This window comes from Macaca fascicularis, chromosome 2 (genome assembly GCF_037993035.2).
Source record: "Macaca fascicularis isolate 582-1 chromosome 2, T2T-MFA8v1.1".
NCBI lineage: Eukaryota > Metazoa > Chordata > Mammalia > Primates > Cercopithecidae > Macaca > Macaca fascicularis.
This window is the reverse complement of record NC_088376.1, coordinates 16,414,868-16,433,886: the sequence shown is the minus strand read 5'-3', so window position 1 is coordinate 16,433,886 and position 19,019 is coordinate 16,414,868. Positions and strand designations below refer to the sequence as shown.

General features: G+C 43.6%; 1 protein-coding gene across 7 annotated transcripts in view; it reads right to left on the bottom strand.

The window, feature by feature from the left end:
- OSBPL10 (oxysterol binding protein like 10) overlaps positions 1 to 18,940 on the bottom strand; it is a 326,956-nt gene extending 308,016 nt beyond the window's left edge. For all 7 annotated transcript variants that reach the window (XM_005545553.4, XM_065539810.1, XM_005545555.4 and 4 more), the window contains exon 1: positions 18,534 to 18,940. In XM_005545553.4, coding sequence (XP_005545610.3) covers positions 18,534 to 18,814 — 281 coding nt within the window. In that variant the 5' untranslated portion in view covers positions 18,815 to 18,940. The remainder of the gene's footprint in view (positions 1 to 18,533) is intronic.
- Positions 18,941 to 19,019: the final 79 nt, after the last annotated feature.

Here is a 19,019-nt window from a genome sequence, read left to right as displayed (position 1 = left end):
CACCAAACCGCACACTTACAAATGGTTAAAATGGTAAACTTTATGTTCTATATACTATAAAAGTAATGAAACACATTTTTTTTTTTTTTTTGAGATTTCACCATCTTTAAACGGGAACCAACGTAGGAAAAGTGCCATAAATACTCTGACTGATTCCAGGGGGCCCTTACCAGCAAGTCATGTAGTTAGGGTTTCAGTCACTCCCATTACACTAAGTTGTAATTCAAGCTCCCTGAGACAAAACTTTTCCGTTTGGCTGTTTTCACAAAGACCACAGGAGCACATAAAGGCCTATCTAGGGGAGCAAATCCAAATCTCTTGGGTGCAAGGTACATGCACAATGGGAAAAGACAATGCCAAAATCACTGCTGCTTTGATAGCATTCACCAAACAAATACTGAGTACCTACTACGTGCCAGGCACTGTGCCAGAACTTAGGTCTAATGCCTGTTCTCCTGGATCCTGCAATACAATGACTTGCTTTCAATCGAAAGACTTCGCTTATGCGGCAATTTCAAATAACATTACAGGAAGTGGTGTGACTACTGTTTCTCAAAGGAGCCATGTGTTTCCTTGTGTTCTGTTTCTTTAAATGTGTACTTTGAAATGACTCAAACTTACAGAAGAGTTGCAAGAATATGACAAAGAACTCCTCTATCTCCCTTCGCACAGATTCAACAATTATTGATGTTTGCATACATCTGCTTTATCATGCCCTCTAGCCATCTCTCCCCTCCCTTCTCTCCCTTCCGCATCCTTCCTTCCTTTCCTCCCCTCCATCCACATCCATCTATCTCCCTCCCTTTCTCTCACCTTCCCATCCCCTTCTCCCTACGTAAAGTGTTTCCTCAACCCTCTGAGAATGAGTTGTAGATATCTCCCTTTATTCTGAAATATTTCATATTTATGTATTTTCCAAGAACAAGGACATTCTCTTATAGAACCATATGACGATCAAGTTCTCACAGTTTAACATGGATTAAATAGTATTACTTAATACTTAAATGCTGCCAGTTCTTCAAATGATGACAGGAGGAGTGATGCACAGATTCTAAAACACTGATTTGAAGGCTCACTCCTCAAACACCAAAGTGACTGAAGAGACAACCTGTAGAGACACACCCACCCGAGGAGGCGCCTGGTTCACTCCCTTGCTAGCCACAGGACATTTCCTAGAGGACTCCAGGCAGGAGAAAATTCTCATTAAAATTCCTTCCCTTATTACTTAATGAAGCTCTCTAACTGGAACAAATCACATTTAACCTGATTTCTCCAAGACATGACTTAGTCCTATTTAATTTTGTTCCATAGTCATGAAGTCTCTGGATAAAAATGCTTTCTCATAATAAAATTCAGCAGCATCACCTTCCACACCCTCTCGATTTTTTTTTTTAATCTCAAACTCCTGGGCTTAAGCCATCCTCCCACCTAAGCCTCCCTAGTAGCTGGGACTACTGACCTGCATGACCATACCTGGCCCCAATTAGAAACTGTTCTAATCCCAGTAGCCCTCCTGCTCAGCATCTTCCACTCAATGCAGTATTTCCAAAGCACATCCAAATCAAGAGGGAACATCTTGGGAGACACAGGTAAATCTCCCTATTGAGATGGAGGTGGATGAGCCTGGGTTGTCTAACGATTCCTTCAATATAGCTGTCAGATGTTTCTCCAATGATTCCATCTACCCAGCACTCTTTTTTTGTTTTTGATTGTTTGATACAGGGTCTCACTCTGTCACCCAGGCTGGAGTACAGTGGCTTGATCTCGACTCACTGCAATCTCTGCCTCCCAGGTTCAAGCAATTCTCCTGCCTCAGCCTCCTGACTAGCTGGGACTACAGGTGTGTACCACCACACCTGGCTAATTTTTGTATTTATGGTACAGACAGGGTTTAGCCATGTTGTCCAGGTTAGTCTCGAACCCCTGGCCTCAAGTGATCTGCTCGCCTCGGCCTCCCATATTGATGGGGTTACAGGTGTGAATCACAGTGCCCTGCCCTACCCAGCACTCTTAATGGGTAAGCAGTGGTCTCAGAACCTCTTTGATCAACATCCATCCACTCATTAGAACCAATACGTATTTCCTTAGATCAATCTTCACTTGACGAGGTAAACAACATATTTACATTAAGTCTGAATTGGAGTCCATTAAATTGTCTGAAAAAGCATCTCCAAGTAGTCCTGAAGCTGATTTTTAGGCATTTACCTAAAATAATGATATGTGTGCCTCTTAAAATGAAATAAACACCCTGGCCTGAAATATTTGTGTGCTTTCAAAAAATGAACAAACAGCAAGTTCTCATGGCTCCTCATTTGACTGACTTCATGTAGCAATAGTCAGGAAAACTAAATGTAAAAATAAGTTAGTCTGTAAAATAACACACAAATTCAGGGGAAAATTTGAATATGAATGGCTTATGAGCAGAGGGTGTACTTTCTTTCCAGACCACGGCTCCAAAATTATCAAATAAAATGTTTTAAAATCAGTCATGATATAGAACTGAACATTATCAACCAACCGAATCAAACTGACATTTATAGCACAATTCATCCAATGACAACCAAATACATATTCTTTCAAGTATACATGGAACAGTCATCAAGATAGAACACATTCAATGTCATAAAACAACCCTTAAAAAATGTAGGCCAGGCGGCTGGGCACGGTGGCTCACGCCTATAATCCTAGCACTTTCCGAGGCCAAGGTGGGTGGATAACAAGGTCAGAAGATCGAGACAATCCTGGCTAACACGCTGAAACCCCGTCTCTACTAAAAATACAAAAAAATTAGCCAGGCTTGGTGGCGGCACTTGTAGTCCCAGCTACTCGGGAGGCTGAGGCAGGAAAATGGCATAAACCCAGCAGGCGGAGTTTGCAGTAAGCTGAGATTGCACCACAGCTCTCCAGCCTGGGCGACAGAGGGAGACTCCGTCTCAAAAAAAAAAAAAAAAAAAAAAATAGATATATATATATATATATACACATATAGGCCAGGCTCGGTGGCTCATGCCTGTAATCCCAGCACTTTGGGAGGCAAAGGTGGGAGGACTGCTGGAGGCCAGGAGTTCAAGACCAGCCTGAACAACATAGAAAGACACCATCTCTACAACAACAACAACAAAATTATATGTGTGTGTGTGTGTGTGTGTGTGTGTGTGTGTGTGTGTGTATGCACACTTCTAAATAATTCATGGGGCAAAAAGAAAGTATCAAGATAAATTAGAAAATGGTTAAGCTGAACTAAAACAAAAATACAACATATCAAAATGTGTGAGTGCAACTAAAGCAGTGGTTAGAGGGAAATTTATAGCACTAAATGTTTACATTAGAAAAGAAATGACAATTTAATAATTTAAGCATCTGCCTTAAGAAACGAAAAAACTAAATATAAAAGAGTGAAAAAATAAAAAAGATTAGAATAGAAATCAATTAAATTGAAAATAGAGAAAGAATAAAGATAATAAACGAAACAAAAAGCTGATTCTTAGAAAGATCAATGAATTGACAGACCTCTAGCAAAACTGACAAAAACAAAAAGAAATAGGAACAAGTTAACAGTACCAGGGAGACGAAAAAGGGACCGCATGCACATTAAAAAGATAATAAGGGAATACTATAAGCAACTCTACATACCTAAATTCAACAACTTATAAAAAATGGATCACTTCCTTAAAAAGCATGAACTACTCTCAGAAGAAAACTCTCATAACAGTAAGAAAACAAACAACCTGACTGAAATCCAATTTAAAAATGGGCAAAAGACTTAGCTAAAGCTAACTTTACTAAACAGGATATCTGGATGGCAAGTAAGCACATGAAAAGCTGTTCAGTGTCATTAGCTATCAGCCAATTATGAATGAAAACCATGAGACACATTTACTAAAATGGCTAAAATTAAAATTACCGTAATACCAAGTGCTGACAAGGATGTGGAACAACTGGAACTTTCATGTGAGTATGAACAAGTTCATGGACTATCTCTGAGGGGATTTTTTTTTTAAATAAATGGCTAAAACACATTTTACTACACAAATAATAAAGACTTAAGCTGTTACTTCTGACCATAAATAACATGTTCCATGAGATAATGCAAGACAAACCAAATCAACCTTGCACATCAAAACCAAGGTCAAGAAAAAAACATCCCATTCCCGCACTGAGCCATCTTTCCAGCTCTGGGCAGGAATGCAGAGAGCTCATGCCACTCCAGGTTTTTTGTTTGATTGTTTTCTGTTTGTAATTTTTGTGGCATCTCACTGTTGCAGGAAGCTTGCCATTGCCCAGGGTGGTCTCAAACTCCTGGCCTCAAGTGATCCTCCTGCCCCGGCCTGTAGCCCCAGCTACTTGGGAGGCTGAGGCAGGAGGATGGCTTGAGCCCAGGAGGTTGAGGCTACAGTGAGCTGTGATTGTGCCACTGCACTCCAGCCTGGACAACAGAGCAAGACCCTGTCTCAAAAATAAAAAAAAGTTGCTTATAAATGATAATTCATTATAATTTTCCTACGTTGGAGTAATGAGGAAACAAGCAATGTTTCCCACTTCATCCTATTTATAAATGAAACAGACAGTTGACATTTATATTAAGATGAAACAACTTAATAGGGAAAGGATAAAAACAGGGAAAGGATAAAAACACAGATCTCCCAAGCCTTTGGTTTAATGGTCCTTTCATAAACTGCAAATATGCTGGCTTTACCTATCTGCTCATGGGCACACTTTCAGGCAATTTCATTGTAGTTAATCTCTGGAATTGTCTAAGAATCATTTTTATCACACCTGGGCATCTTCTAAACCAGTCTGGATGAAGCTTCAAGAATGGATGCTTGAGTGGACACATCAGAAGACTAGAATTAAGGCAAACTGGATAATGTTTATTAGATATATACTCTATTCGGTGAGTACATACTGCACACCCCGAGGTTTCTGTTTCCAATCGGTCAGGTGAATTTTTGTTCATCTTTCAGTGTAATTTCAAATTCACAGAGAAGTTACACAAATAATACAACTATTTACTACTGAAGAACTATTAACATTTTACCACAGTTGCTTTATTATTTTTTCTTTCTGTGTATATTTCTTTCTGTAAATAGCCAACATAATGCTCCTTTACCCTTAAATACTTCAGTGTGTAAATGTTAAAATCAAATACGTGACATGGACACAGTACTATTATCAAATCTGTAGACTTCATACAAATGTTGCCAATCATAATAAGGTCATTTATAGAAAAAAAATCGGATCACAAGTTACATTTTTTGTTACACAAAAGAATTCAAAGTCTTAAACTAAGAAAGGAAGCAAATATAAAAAAGGAAACAAAACAAAAATATTAACAACACCAATAACCCTACAATGCTGGAAAGGAAAAGGAAGCAAGCCTTCAGATAAACAGAAATTCAGACCATTCCATGACATGAATCACTGCAATTTAGTTTCATCCAAGTTAGGTCATGTTTTGCTTCTATTTTTGAAGGGAGAAAAAAAAACACTTTATCCAGATTTAACCTTGATTTCCCAGATACAAGTTTGGTCTTCTTTCTTTGATACAAAGATTTTCTGAAGCATATCTCTATGTTTAACCCATAAAAATGGCCTATCCTATTAACATAAGAAAATAAACCATGGCATTTTGGCTTTTAAGACCATCTTCCTGAATTTTAGCTGACTTCGAAGTAATCATGTAAACTGATCTTTGACAGAAAAATTCCAGTAACAGGAAATTCCAAATTAACTAAACAACTATAATAGTGTTATGCTGTACTTCGGGCCAAGGTACCAGCTGCAGACTTCTCCTAAAAAGAAAAAGGCACTCATCAGCCAAGCTAATAAAAATTACCACAAAGAAATTTGCTGGAGCGTAGAGAGGAATCAATATGAAATGCTATATAATGAATGTACAACAAATGCTCTCTCAACGGCACGTACTAGCACAAATGGGTTTTTGTTCTGTTAAACTTTTTAGACACCAGGCCACTCAATGAGTCTGCTGGAGAACATACACAGAAAAGTTCTGTGCTGTGTGGTTAGCCAAGGGGATCAGAAAGCCCATTGTTAAGGTATTAGTAATAGGGTGGAACTCAGACACACAAGAATCCCAAAAGCAAAGTACATTCCGCAAACGCATGATCCTATTTCAGCCAAAGTCCACACTCTGAGGTTAATGAATTGGGAGGCCTCTACATAAATCAAGACATGTGTCAGCACTTACAAATAATCACAGGGCCAAGGAACGCCCTCATCCATCCCCTAAACACTCAGGCAGAGAAAGGACAGGCCAGGCAAGGAAAGTCATTCCTAAGGACCAGCCCAGAGGTGGCAAGAGTTGGCAAGGTTGTCTGAAGAGAAAGCTCTAAACATACAGCTCTGGAATAGTTAGGGTTTTGGAAGAGGAAAAACCACCAAACACAACCCATGCACAGAAAGATACTCTGCCCAAAGGAGGCCTACAACATCACTCATTAAAACAAGGGGCCTCGCTGGGCGCAGTGGCTCATGCCTCTAATCCTAACACCTTGGGAGGCTGAGGTGGGCGGATTACTTGAGGTCAGGTGTTCAAGTAATGAGGTCAGATTACCTGGGCCAGATTACTTGATTACTTGAAGCCAGGTCAGCCTGGCCAACATGGTGAAACCTCGTCTCTACTAAAACTACAAAATAATTAGCCAGGCATGCTGGTGGGCACCTGTAATCCCAGCTACTTGGGAGGCTGAGGCAGGAGAATTGCTTGAACCCGGGAGGCGGAGGTTGCATTTGGCCGAGATCACACCACTGCACTCCAGCCTAGGCGACAGAGTAAGACTCTGTCTCCAAAAAAAAAAAAAAAAAAAAAAAAAAAAAAAAAAAAAAAACGAAAAACAAAAAACACAGGGCCTCTTCTTTGGAAAGGCCAAGGAGAGAAAGAGTATTGGGGGCGGTGGGAGGGGGCAGGAAATGATTATCTTGCAGTGGAATTAGCTGGTCCTAGTTTACACTGAGGCTAAGCCCTCAGTAATCCCATCTATAAAATGACGTGGTAGGAGACCAAGTTCTTTCCAGAGAAGTTAAAAGAAAACAGACTTTGGAGTCCGAAAATTCCCTGCTCCACAATTTATTAACTGTGCAGTTTATGTCACTCTAGACCTCAACATCTTCATCTGTAAAATTGCGATTCTACCTGGATCAATTAGGGTTAGATCTGACTGAGACTTGGGGCTTGCAAAAGAAGCGTATTCCTCCCCCTCCCCCCAGGGAAAATTCCAGAGGTTGCAGCTAGGATTTATGAGGTGACTTTGATCCACAAAGTCCTGAGGCCAGATTTCTTCTGTCTTGATGGCCTTCATCCCAGTCACCTCAAGGTTCAAGATGGCTGCTGGAATTCCAGCCATCATTTCTGTATTCTAGTTTTGGCCAGCATGTCTATATTCCAACAGGAAAGGAAAAGGTAGGAAGAGTACACAGAAGGTTCCAGGAAATTACTATGTGACAACTCTGCACTTACATCCAGATTATAATCTCATCGCCATCCTGGTTGCAAGAAGGAGAGACAGGACTAGCTGGATTTCCTAGGCCAACTAACAATCCCTAAGCCTAGCTGGGAACGTGACCGCTTCCACCTTTAAACACGGGGCTTGCAACTTAGCTCACACCTGACCAATCAGATAGTAAAGAGAGCTCACTAAAAATGATAATTAGGCAAAAACAGAAGATAAAGAAATAGCCAATCATCTGTTGCCTGAGAGCACAGCAGGAGGGACAATGATCAGGATCAGGCATTCCAGCCAGCAATGGCTACCCTCTTTGGGTCCCCTCCTTTTGTATGGGAGCTGTGTTTTCACTCTGCACTCTATTTCACTCTATTAAATCTTGAAACTGCACTCTTCTAGTCCATGTTTGCTACGGCTCGAGCTGAGCTTTCGCTCGCCATCCACCACTGCTGTTTGCCGCGTCACAGACCCGCTGCTGACTTCCATAGCTCCGGATCGGGCAGGGTGTCCGCTGTGCTCCTGATCCAGCGAGTCGCCCATTGCCACTCCCAATCATGCTAACGGCTTGCCATCGTTCCTGCACGGCTAAGTGCCTGGGTTCGTCCTAATCGAGCTGAACACTAGTCACTGGGTTCCACGGTTCTCTTCCGTGACCCACGGCTTCTAATAGAGCTATAACACTCACCCCATGGCCCAAGATTCCATTCCTTGGAATCCGTAAGGCCAAGAACCCCAAGTCAGAGAACACGAGGCTTGCCACCGTCTTGGGAGCCCTGGGAGCAAGGACCCCCGGTAACAGGAGGAGGGATGAAAATACAGTTTTATTTGTGACAGCCATGTATCCAGCTAAAAACTGGGGTCTATAGCTAAAGGAAAAGGGGAGAATGGATAGCTTTGCAACACCCACCTCCATCTCATTTTAAAGATTAAATTAGATAGTATGTGTAAAGTGTCTGATGCTTCATGGACCCACAAATACACAGGGCCAGTGTCACCCATGAGGTAACACAGACATTTTGTGATCTGTGGTCTCAGTGGCTTAAGAGGTTCTTCAGAAAGTAGCCTTTTATAGCCTAGTCTATCTTTTACAGTCTCATCTCTGGCCACACTCCACATACAACCTGCATTCAAGTCATACTAAACCTATCTCCTTTCATGCCTCCAAACATTTGTACTCACAGAGCCTTCTACCAGGGACGCCCTGCTGAAGCCCTTGTCTGCAGGATGAACTCTTCAACATTCTAGAAGGTCTTCCTCCACCTGCCACTTCTGCCCTTTATTCCCAAGTGGAGCTGCTGCTCCCACTGCCAGGTGCTTCCTCTGCAGTAGCACTCACCACCTGTACTGTTGCATCTAATGAGGTTTTTTTGTTTTTTTTTTTGAGACGGAGTCTTGCTCTATCGCCCAGGCTGGAGCGCAGTGGCACAATCTCGGGTCACTGCAACCTCTTCCTTCTGGGTTCAAGCGATTCTCCTGTCTCAGCCTCCCGAGTAGCTGGGATTACGGGCGTGCACCACCATGCCCGGCTAATAGTTGTATTTTTAATAGAGACAGGGTTTTGTCATGTTGGCCAGGCTGGTCTCAAACTCCTGACCTCAGGTGGTCCACCCATCTCAGTCTCCCAATGCGCTGGGATTACAGGCGTGAGCCACCACACCTGGCCCTAATGAGTGCTTTCTATGTGCCAGCCATCGTCCTAAACCCTTTACACACAGCTTCTCAGTTGATCCCCAAAACTATGACACAGACACCATATTATTCCCATTTTACAGATAAACTGTGACACAGAGGTCAAATAGCTTGTCCAAGGTAAAGAGGAGAGCTGGGATTTAAAAACAGGCTACTGGACCTCCGAATCTACACTCTTAGCCACAACACTGGGCTGCCTCAACTACTTGCATAAGAAATCTAAGTGTAATTATAGGGAAGGGATGATCGAACTACATCTCACAGACTGTATCGGCCCACCACCAGCTTTTATAAATAAAGTTTTATTAGAACACAGATACATCCACTTATTTACAAAAGAGCACCCGGTAGCTGCCATGAAGACCGTATAGCCCACAAAGTCTAACCTACTTACTCTCTGGCCCTTTACAGAAAAGTCTGCTCCCCTCTGTTATGGACTGTCAGCTCCTTAAGGTAGGGCCTGTGCTGATTCCCTCCCGTCTCCTGCTTCTCACATGGCATTTGGCATATACATAAAAAGCGCTAAAAAATATTTGGGGTATAAAAATTCCACCAGGCATAATTTCAAGCAAAGAGGAATGTGTTTGGGGGATGGTGCTGCCACCTCACTCAGGGCTTAGAAAGTTTCCTGACTCGGGGCCAGGCACAGTGGCTCACACCTGTAATGCCAGCACCGTGGGAGGCCAAGGCAGGAGGATCACCTGAGGTCAGGAGTTCGAGACCAGCCTGACCAACAGGGTGAAACCCCATCTCTACTAAAAATGCAAAAATTAGCCGGGTGTGGTGGCGGGCGCCTGTAATTCCAGCTACTCGGGAAGCTGCGGCAGAAGAATCGCTTGAACCCAGGAGGTGGAAGTTGCAGTGAGTGGAGACCATGCCACTGCACTCCAGCCTGGGCGACACAGTGAGACTGCTTCAAAAAGAAAAAAGAAAGTTTCCCGACTCTGTCCAGACTCTACTCAACAACTGAAAGGCCCAGGTAAACTGTAGCAGTGGTTTTCATTGCATTGTTAGCAGCCCACACAGCTCTGATGGAGTGAGCATTGCAGAGACGGCTGAGTGAGGATCATTTGCATCAGTCACCCAACCCACTCGATTGCCCTGAATACAAGGCCAGAACAGAGCCCCCAGTTCCACCCACACATAAGGAGAACCTGAACCCCACCACTTTCCAAAAAACATCCAATCCCACCCACCCACCTCATGGCAGCCTGCACAGGCCACAAGGCTGGCTGTGCAGATAAATACTTAAAACATCCTGGAAAGGAGTGACTAAAAACTGATACTGGTTGCTTTTCAACTCTGTATTTTCATCAATATATTTATAGGAAGGGACTAAACCACACAAAAACATAAATAGTCTCCTAAAAACTACAACACAAAAAGAAAAGATTATTCCTGTTGCAAATGCCTTCTCTGACCTTCAAGGAACAGACTTGCAACAAAAGACCATATATTATGTTTCCTAATTTTATCATTATTATTGATATCATTGCATGAGGCACAAATAAAGCACTTTTTGGGCTGTGACCATATTCAATCCAGTCTAGGTTATCAAAATTCAAATTTTGGATGGTTTTCTTTTCAATTCTGTCTTGGCCTGGCCCCAGATCGCATCAGTGGGAGCCAGGCAGAACTGCAAAAAGCCTCCCACATTTCCGGCACAATCATTTCAACCCTTCTTTCAGGACACAAAGGCCCATGTGGCTTCCTTCTTCCCAGAGTCCTCAGACAACTGTCCACAAGCAGTCTCCGAGGAACCACAGCAAACACAGACAGCCACTGGGCAAATCAAATGGCTTAACTGGGTCCTCATGTAATGAGAGGCAGGGCTAAGACACCTGCAGATTTGCCAAGGCTGGGGCATAAGTGACCACCAAGGCACCCCCTAGGTTCCAGAAAGCTACTCATTAGTCTAAAATACAAGACTCTCAGTCACAAACTTCTGCTGAGGACCTACTGTGCACCAAGCACAGGACTCGTGCCTGTGGTGGCCTCACAACACTGTGAGGTTCGTATCATTTTACAGACAGAGCGACCAAGGCCCAAATAGTTAAATAACTTGCCCAAGGTCATTTGGCCAAAAGGAGGCAAAGCTGGAAAGGTAAGAAGGACTACACAGCTTCTCCCTAGACTGCCCCTCTCAGAAGCAATGCCATGCACATGAGGAAGTGGCAGTCCTGTTTTCCAAAAGCTCTCCAGGTAGCAACATGAAGATGGCCAAGATGGGGAGCCATGTATTCACTTATACACACTGCTGGTGGCAGTGTGAAATGGTTCAGCTGCTTTGGAAAACAGGTAAGCACTTTCTACACAGGATGGATACACCAGCAATTCTAATGCTAGGTATTTACCCAAAAGAAATAAAAGCATGTGACCACACAAAGACTTGCACAGAAATAAGCAGCTTTATCTGTAATAGTTAAAAACTGGAAACAGCCCAAATGTCGTCCTACAGGTAATGGATAAACAAACTGTGGTATATCCACAGGACGTAATACCTGCATGATACATCATGTCTCTATATATGCAGTGCCCAGGCACCTGTGTACTGGCATCCAGCAAAGGGCGCGAACCCAGAATATATAAACATCTCTTAAAAGTCAAGGAGAAAAAGGCAGACACCCAACAGATAAATGGGCAGAGGACTTAAAGAGCAACTTGCAAAAACGTGACATCCAAATGCCAATTAATACATGAAAACATGCTCAACCTCAGTAGTCATCAGGGAAAGGCATATTAAAATTGGATGACATGAAAACAAGAGACAATATCAAGCATGGATGAGAATGTGGTACACACAGGACTCTCTCTACACCCTTTTGGTAGAAGTATTAATGCACACAACCACTATGGAAAACTCTGCGCTAGTATCTAATAAGCTGGACATGAGCAAACACTCCTAGGTGTATATCCACAGAAATGGACACATATGTTCTCCAAAACACAGGTAGTAGAATGTTCACAGCATTGTGACCCTATGAATAGGGTCAAAAACTGAAAAGAACTCAAATACCAACCTACAATAGACAAATGTATTTAGTATATTCATACAATGGAATACCAAATAGCAATGAAAATAAACAGACCACAACTGTACACAGAAACATGCGTGAGCCTCCCAAACATAATGTTAAGAGAAAGAAGCCAGACACACAGATCACATATTACACAATACGAAGTTCAAAAAGAGACCAAACAATTCAATGGTGTTGAGGTCACAACAGCGGTTACCTTATGCAGGGAGATACCATAAGGAAAGGGGCTGTGGGGGACAGGGAATGTTTTGGCAGCTGTTTCTTAATGTGGGTGTGTTCCATTTATGAAAATTCAGTGAACTGCGTATGTATATGATTTGTGTAGTTTCCTGAATGCTGATTAGGCTTGAGATTTACTCGCAAAACTCACAGTTAAAGAGACGACGTGAAAAGGCACGAGCAGCTTTTCTTTGTCTCAACAACTTTTTCAAACTGCAAAACAGACACAAGTTCACCTTGGGAAAACAGACAAGAGAAGATAATGGAAATCACCCATAATCCCACCAACCAAAGAAAACCAGTTTGGTGTGAATCTCCTTAAATATATACACACTTTCAAAGGAAGGGGAGGGCAGATTCTGCAGGAAGTGGTTAATACAAAGCAAGTATTTTGAACCATAAGTGAATAAACAATATTATACACTGTTTTGTAACCTAGGCAACCATCCCTTTTATTATTACTATCAATGAAACTATCTAGTGTCCCTAAAGGATTTTTAGCACGCAGCCTCAAAACGCTCCGGCAGACTAGACAGGAAGATGTGCAGATATTTCCTATGTACATGCAGACAAGAATACAAAACCCACAGCAGTGATTTTCAACCCTGGTAACACCAATGCCCTCTAAAATTATTGGGATACTCAAAAAAAAACACTTATTGTCCTTCAAGGTGGCTTTAAAAATTAGTATATACCCCAGTGATGCTTCAATTTGGGATAAGTGGCCCCAAAATGCTGGGGGCCAAACACTAAACACCCAACATATGTTGTTAATCCAGATAGAGTCAAAAGCAAGCCCTGGATATTTGGTCACTAATGGCCCCCAATGGGTGAGCTGTGGTGGGCCCTAAATCAGGGTGGGTATGTCACAAGAAGAGTCATACTCCCTGACCCAGAACCAAAGACTGTTTGCAGAGAGCAGGACAGATGATAAACACAGCAACACAAAGACAAGGTGAAGAGCAGGTACAGAACCAAGACTTCTAATATTAACAATAGCTAACACTGGCTCAAATAGAACTAAGCCCTGGTTTCCTTCTCTGTCATTTATTCATTTTTTTATCCATTTGACAATACTTACTCTACCCTTACTGCATACCAGACCCTGTTCTCAATACTGGAGATACAGCAGTGACAAAGACAGAAAAAATTATCTGTCCTCAGGGAGCTTATACTCTAGTGTGGAGAGACCAAAAAAAGGAAAATATAAAGCATGTCAGATAGTAGCAAGGTATATAGAGAGAAATAAAATAGGAAAGGAAGATAGGAATTAGAGGCTGGAAAGGGGAGCTGTAAATGTTTGGTGCCAAGTTTTAAAAGGATCCCTTCAAAATAAAGTAATCATCTTCTCCCCAAAGAACTCTATGATAATTATGTTAATGTGGTCCCAGGGTAACCACAGCACTCAGAATAAAAACCAAGAATTTTATGGACCAGAAAGTGCCTACTTAAAAACAGACAAATTGAAGATCTAATAATAGCTACCACTTCTTGGTATCTTGCTATGTACTATTCTCAGTCCCTTATACACCGATAATCTCATTTAATCTTCACATTGAACTAATGAAAAGAGTAGCATCATTTCCCACATTTAACAGAAGAGAACAACAGAAGCCCAGTGCAATTAAAGAGCGAGCCCGTGGTCACATGCGTGCTAAGTGTTGATATCAAGATTTGAATCCAAAGTCCACACTACTCTTCCTCCCCAAATAAACGTCTACTTTAGAGACAGGCTCTTCCGCTGTTGCCCAGGCTGGAGTCCAGTGGTGTGATCATAGCTCACTGCAGTCTTGACCTCTGGTGCTCAAGCAATCCTCCCACCACAGACCCCTGAGCAGCAGTGACTACAGGCCTAAGCCACCACAACTGGCTAATTTTTATATTTTTATTTTGCGGAGACAGGGTTTCACCATGGTTCCCAGGCTGGTCTGGAACTCCTGGGCTCAAGTGATCCTCCCACCTCAGCCTCCCAAAGTGCTGGGATTACAGGTGTGAGCCAATGCACCCAGCCTTGTCTTCCTTAATCCTGGTCAAGATTTGTTGTCCTTTAGCATTTTATTGAGTTCTTACAACCCCGCCAATCACCAAAAAGAGAACTGGAGGTTGGTTCCACATTTGCAGTGTCTTCTTTTCTCCAAATAAGAAAAAGTGAATAGCAATGGCAACCCTTAGATATTTAAATAACAATTTCTAGATCCGATTAGAAATTATTTCCTCAGATACTTGATATTATCAGCAACTCCAAAATAGTTCCATTTTAGTTTGAGAGTAAAGTTAGACTTAGGGCAAATGAAAGTTCCTACAGCCAGTTTCTTACTAGGGGTAGGCATCTCAAACTGAACACAGTCCAAACAGAACTCTTGGCCAAGCCTCACCCTCCCCACAAACACATTCCCCTCCTGTGATCCTCATCTCCACAAAGGACTTCTCAACCTCCCAGCCTCTCAGACCCACAAATCAAGAGTTATCCATGCCCCTCTCTCACCTCCACATCAAATTCATCAGCAATTTCCACCCGCTCCACAACAGATCCATCCTGTCTCTCCAACTCTCTGCCAACCCCCAGCCCAGGCCACCAGTATCTCTTTCCTAAACCACTCAGCCGGGCTCCTAACTGGTCTCCCTGCTTCATGCTTTGGCCCGTTGAAAATCTCATCTCTACACAGAAGCCAGAGTGACCAAATAAGGATCACTTCCCTTCCTAAAATCCTTCTGGGCCACCAGAACCCAGTCTGAAATTCTAATCCTGGCCAACTAGGTGCTATGTCATGTGCCTCCCCAAGTTCTTGAGGTTTACTCTCCCCCTGGTTCACTCTAGATGAGTGATAAGATGGGTAATAAGAGAGTGCTCTAAGTTAAAATGTGAATAGCAGTAAAGACACTAGACCCACACTTAAAATTATTGCTACAAATACTTGCCTCTATCTCATCACCTTTTTTTAACCTTCATAGCACTTGCCACTTTCTGGATTTTTTATTGTTGTTCATTTGTATCGACGCACTGACTCTTCAATGCCATCCTGTAAATCTATACAATGTTGTTATGCCTGAAATATTTTCTTTAAATATCTATAATGAATGACAGAAAGACCTTAATGCATGTTTTCCCCATACTCTAAGTATTTCACATTCTCATCCAGTGAGTGTGAGCCAAATGTCCTGAACTTACTCTCCTCAGTTCAGCACGTTCCCAACATGCAGTTTTCTTCTCTGTGACCTCTCTTTATGTCATTTATTTTGTATTCTGGCCCAAACTGCCTTCCTAAGGGCATGAGGATGAGGCTACAAATAAAGGCAGAGTATGATGCCAAATGTTAAAATATAAGTTTTACGGCAACTTGAGAACACGCAAGAGGACACCAGGGTACAAACTGTTAGTGGGTGATTGGTGTTAAGTCCTGGGAGCTGGTGAAGAGCATTACAATTGCACAGCAGCCTCAGAGGATGAACCAAGAACTTGGTTGCTATAGATTTGTCATTAACTGTGGGCACTTTGAAAAGAACTGCCAAAGGAAGATGCTATGAGGCCCAGAAAGAAAGGCAGCATGAATCAGTTGGCTATTTGCACTAAGGCATTTCCCTGGACCAGGGAAGGATAGTAGCTCCAGCTCCTAGAACAGTGCCTGCCACATAGTAGGTGCTCAATAAAACGGTCTCTGACTAGATAAATTAATTGAACAAATGAACAAATGAATACATTTTCAAAGTTTCTATTTTTATCCTTTTCTATCTTCCTTTTCACTAATCCAGCTCTCCTTTCACAAGACCCCTAGAGAAGGGAGAATTTTGCAATCACAGAGTCATCGTAAATCTTCTCCAAACCACTAATGGACCCTCCGCCATCGTTCAGAGAACACAATGTGGGAAATAGAAACCCTGACACTGAGATGTTAACAATTACAGACAATGCTTATGGAGTCAGTGGTAAACTTGGAGAACGGTGAGTCTACTGTGGTAAGAACAAACATAGGCAGACAGCTATAAATCACAGTAAACAAATTCAATAAAGATGAGACATCGCTTAAGGACGCTCAGGAGTGTACATAATACAACATTTCACCTAGGTAGCCTGCGATCACATAGGTATTATTAATGGCATTAAATGTGCTTCTTCTCAACCTTGCCTCTAACCTAAACACCACAATGGGTTTAAAATAATGCAAAAGAATGTTACTCCAATGCCTCCTAAATCCACTCCAAAGAACAAATCCTTTAATACACATTGCAGGTAAAGTATTGTTCCCCAGCAAGTAAATAATAAAATAACTGTAATCCAGGGTAAAAGTTCTGTTGGCCTCATAAGCTACTTGAAGAAAAAGCAATAAAAGTGATTGCTCAACACACCAACAAAATGCTGTTACTGACAAGGCACCGTGAGTTGCCATTAACAAGACATAATTACCAAGAACTGAAGTCAGATTTAGTCATCTCACATCTCCCTGTACCTACGCATTCTACCTATTCTTTTCCAGCTTTCACAAATTGACACTAGGACTATTTTGAGAAATAAAAGGATTCAAAAGTTAAGTGCAACTTCCACTAACATAGTAACACACCTCCCAGGAAGCCCAAGTGACTCAGAAAGTCCTATATGTACAGTATCAATATAGAAACGACTCGGTTTCCATACTTCAAAAGTCCTCTTCCTCCAAGTTGAGTTTCGTGCAAATAACTGGCTGATACGTTTCAGATGGAAGCAAATCTGAACATTTCCAAACAATCTACAGGAAGAGATAACCAAGTAATATCGTCCATGCAACAGAGATAAGCAACGTTCCAGGATATGATTCAAATCTCACAAACATCCTTAAGAGCCCCAAGTCTATTAAGATCTGGAGACTATTAAATAGGCAGGACAAAATACCCCGCCAACCACCTCTCCAAAAAGCATTGCTCTCCTCGCACTGACACTTGTATTTCCCTCTGGCTTGCTTTTGAAAAACAAATTGAAAAAAAAAACAAAAAGTAAACAGCAGTGCCACATCTGTTCTTGTCTTCCTCACGATGGCAGATCACACACACTACCACCATTCCAAGTGCCTCCTGAGCCCCTTTCCTCGACAGCCCCATCCTTCCACGTGTCCACAACTAGGCTTCTCAACTGTGCGGTGGAAGTGAGCACGAAACTTCAAAAGGGACCTGAAGAGGAAATAATGATAATAATGTAAATTGCTGTTAATATTAAAATGGGCGAGGGTATTTTTTCTTTCTTTTTATTTTATTTATTTATTTATTTTGAGTCTGAGTCTCGCACTGTCGGCCCCGCTAGATTGCAACGGCGCCATCTCGGCTCACTGCAACCTCCACATCCCGGGTTCAAGCGATTCTCCTGCCTCAGACACCTGAGTAGCTGGAATTACAGGCGTGCGCCGCCACGCCCGGCTAATTTTTTGTATTTTTAGTAGAGACGGGGTTTCACCATGTTGGCCAGGCTGGTCTCGAACTCCTGATTTCGTGATCCGCCCGCCTTGGCCTCCCAAAGTACTGAGATTACAGGCGTGAACCACCGCGCCTGGCCTCTGTTTTCAAACAAAATTTCCGTTACAGACATCGGAGGTTGCAAGGCACAAACTGGGGCAGGAGTATGTACACTTGTCAAAGTGGCAGGATTTTTGTTGATGGTGGTGGTGTTCTGAAACACCAAACTTTAAAATGAACTATGGTATTTAGAGAATTACTGTAATCGGAGCAGACGTGCTAACGCTTTTTCACCCAGGCACAAAGCACGCCCCTTCTGCCTCCCTTTCCCAGTCATTCCTCAGGGGTGCGGGAAACAACGGACAAGCAGAGCACGGGGACCAGCACGCTCCTCCTGCCACTCCAGTCTCTGCAGGTGCCAGCACAGAAGAAAACCTGGGCTCTCGCCTCCCTCCCTGCCACTGCGGTGCGGTCCCGGGGTGAAGACACGGCGCGCCCCATCCTGAGAACCCCACCTGGAGGGGAGCAGGGACGCAGGAAGGGCACCGTTGGGAGGCATCACCCGGTTCGCTGGAGGCACAATCGCGCGCGCGCGTACACACATACACACACACATGCACACAAACACACGCGCGCGCGCGCACACACACACACACACACACACACACACAGTGGCGCGCGGTGGCGCGGGCGGCTGGCAGGTTACCTGTTCTGCCAGCCCTGGAGGAGGTTGGTGTATTTGCTGAGCACGCCCTCGAGCGCCGGCTCCCTCCTGCGGCCGCCTCCCCCGGACGGGCTAGCGGCCACAGAGCCCGGGCTGCTGCGGCTGCCCCCGCCGCCGAGCCCGGCCGCCGCAGACCGGCTGGAGACCCCCCGGCCCGCCAGAGAGCAGGAGGGCGAGGAGCCCGCCGAGGTAGCACGGCTGCTGCTGCGGCTGCTGCTGTTGCTACCCCCGCCGCCGTCTGTGCCCTGGGTTGCCCTCTCCATGGTCCGTGCGCGCCCGGGACGCGGGTGCCCGCCGCGGTGGCGGCCCCGGCACGGCTGCTGCTGCTGCTGCTACAGCTCCGGGCGCCCGGGCCGCGCGTGGCTGCTCCAAATCCCCGGGAAATGCCTGACTCATACAGGAGGAAGAGGAGGAGGCGGCGAAGGAGAGCTGGGAAGGAAGCCAACGGGGCTGGATGCAGCTGCGGCC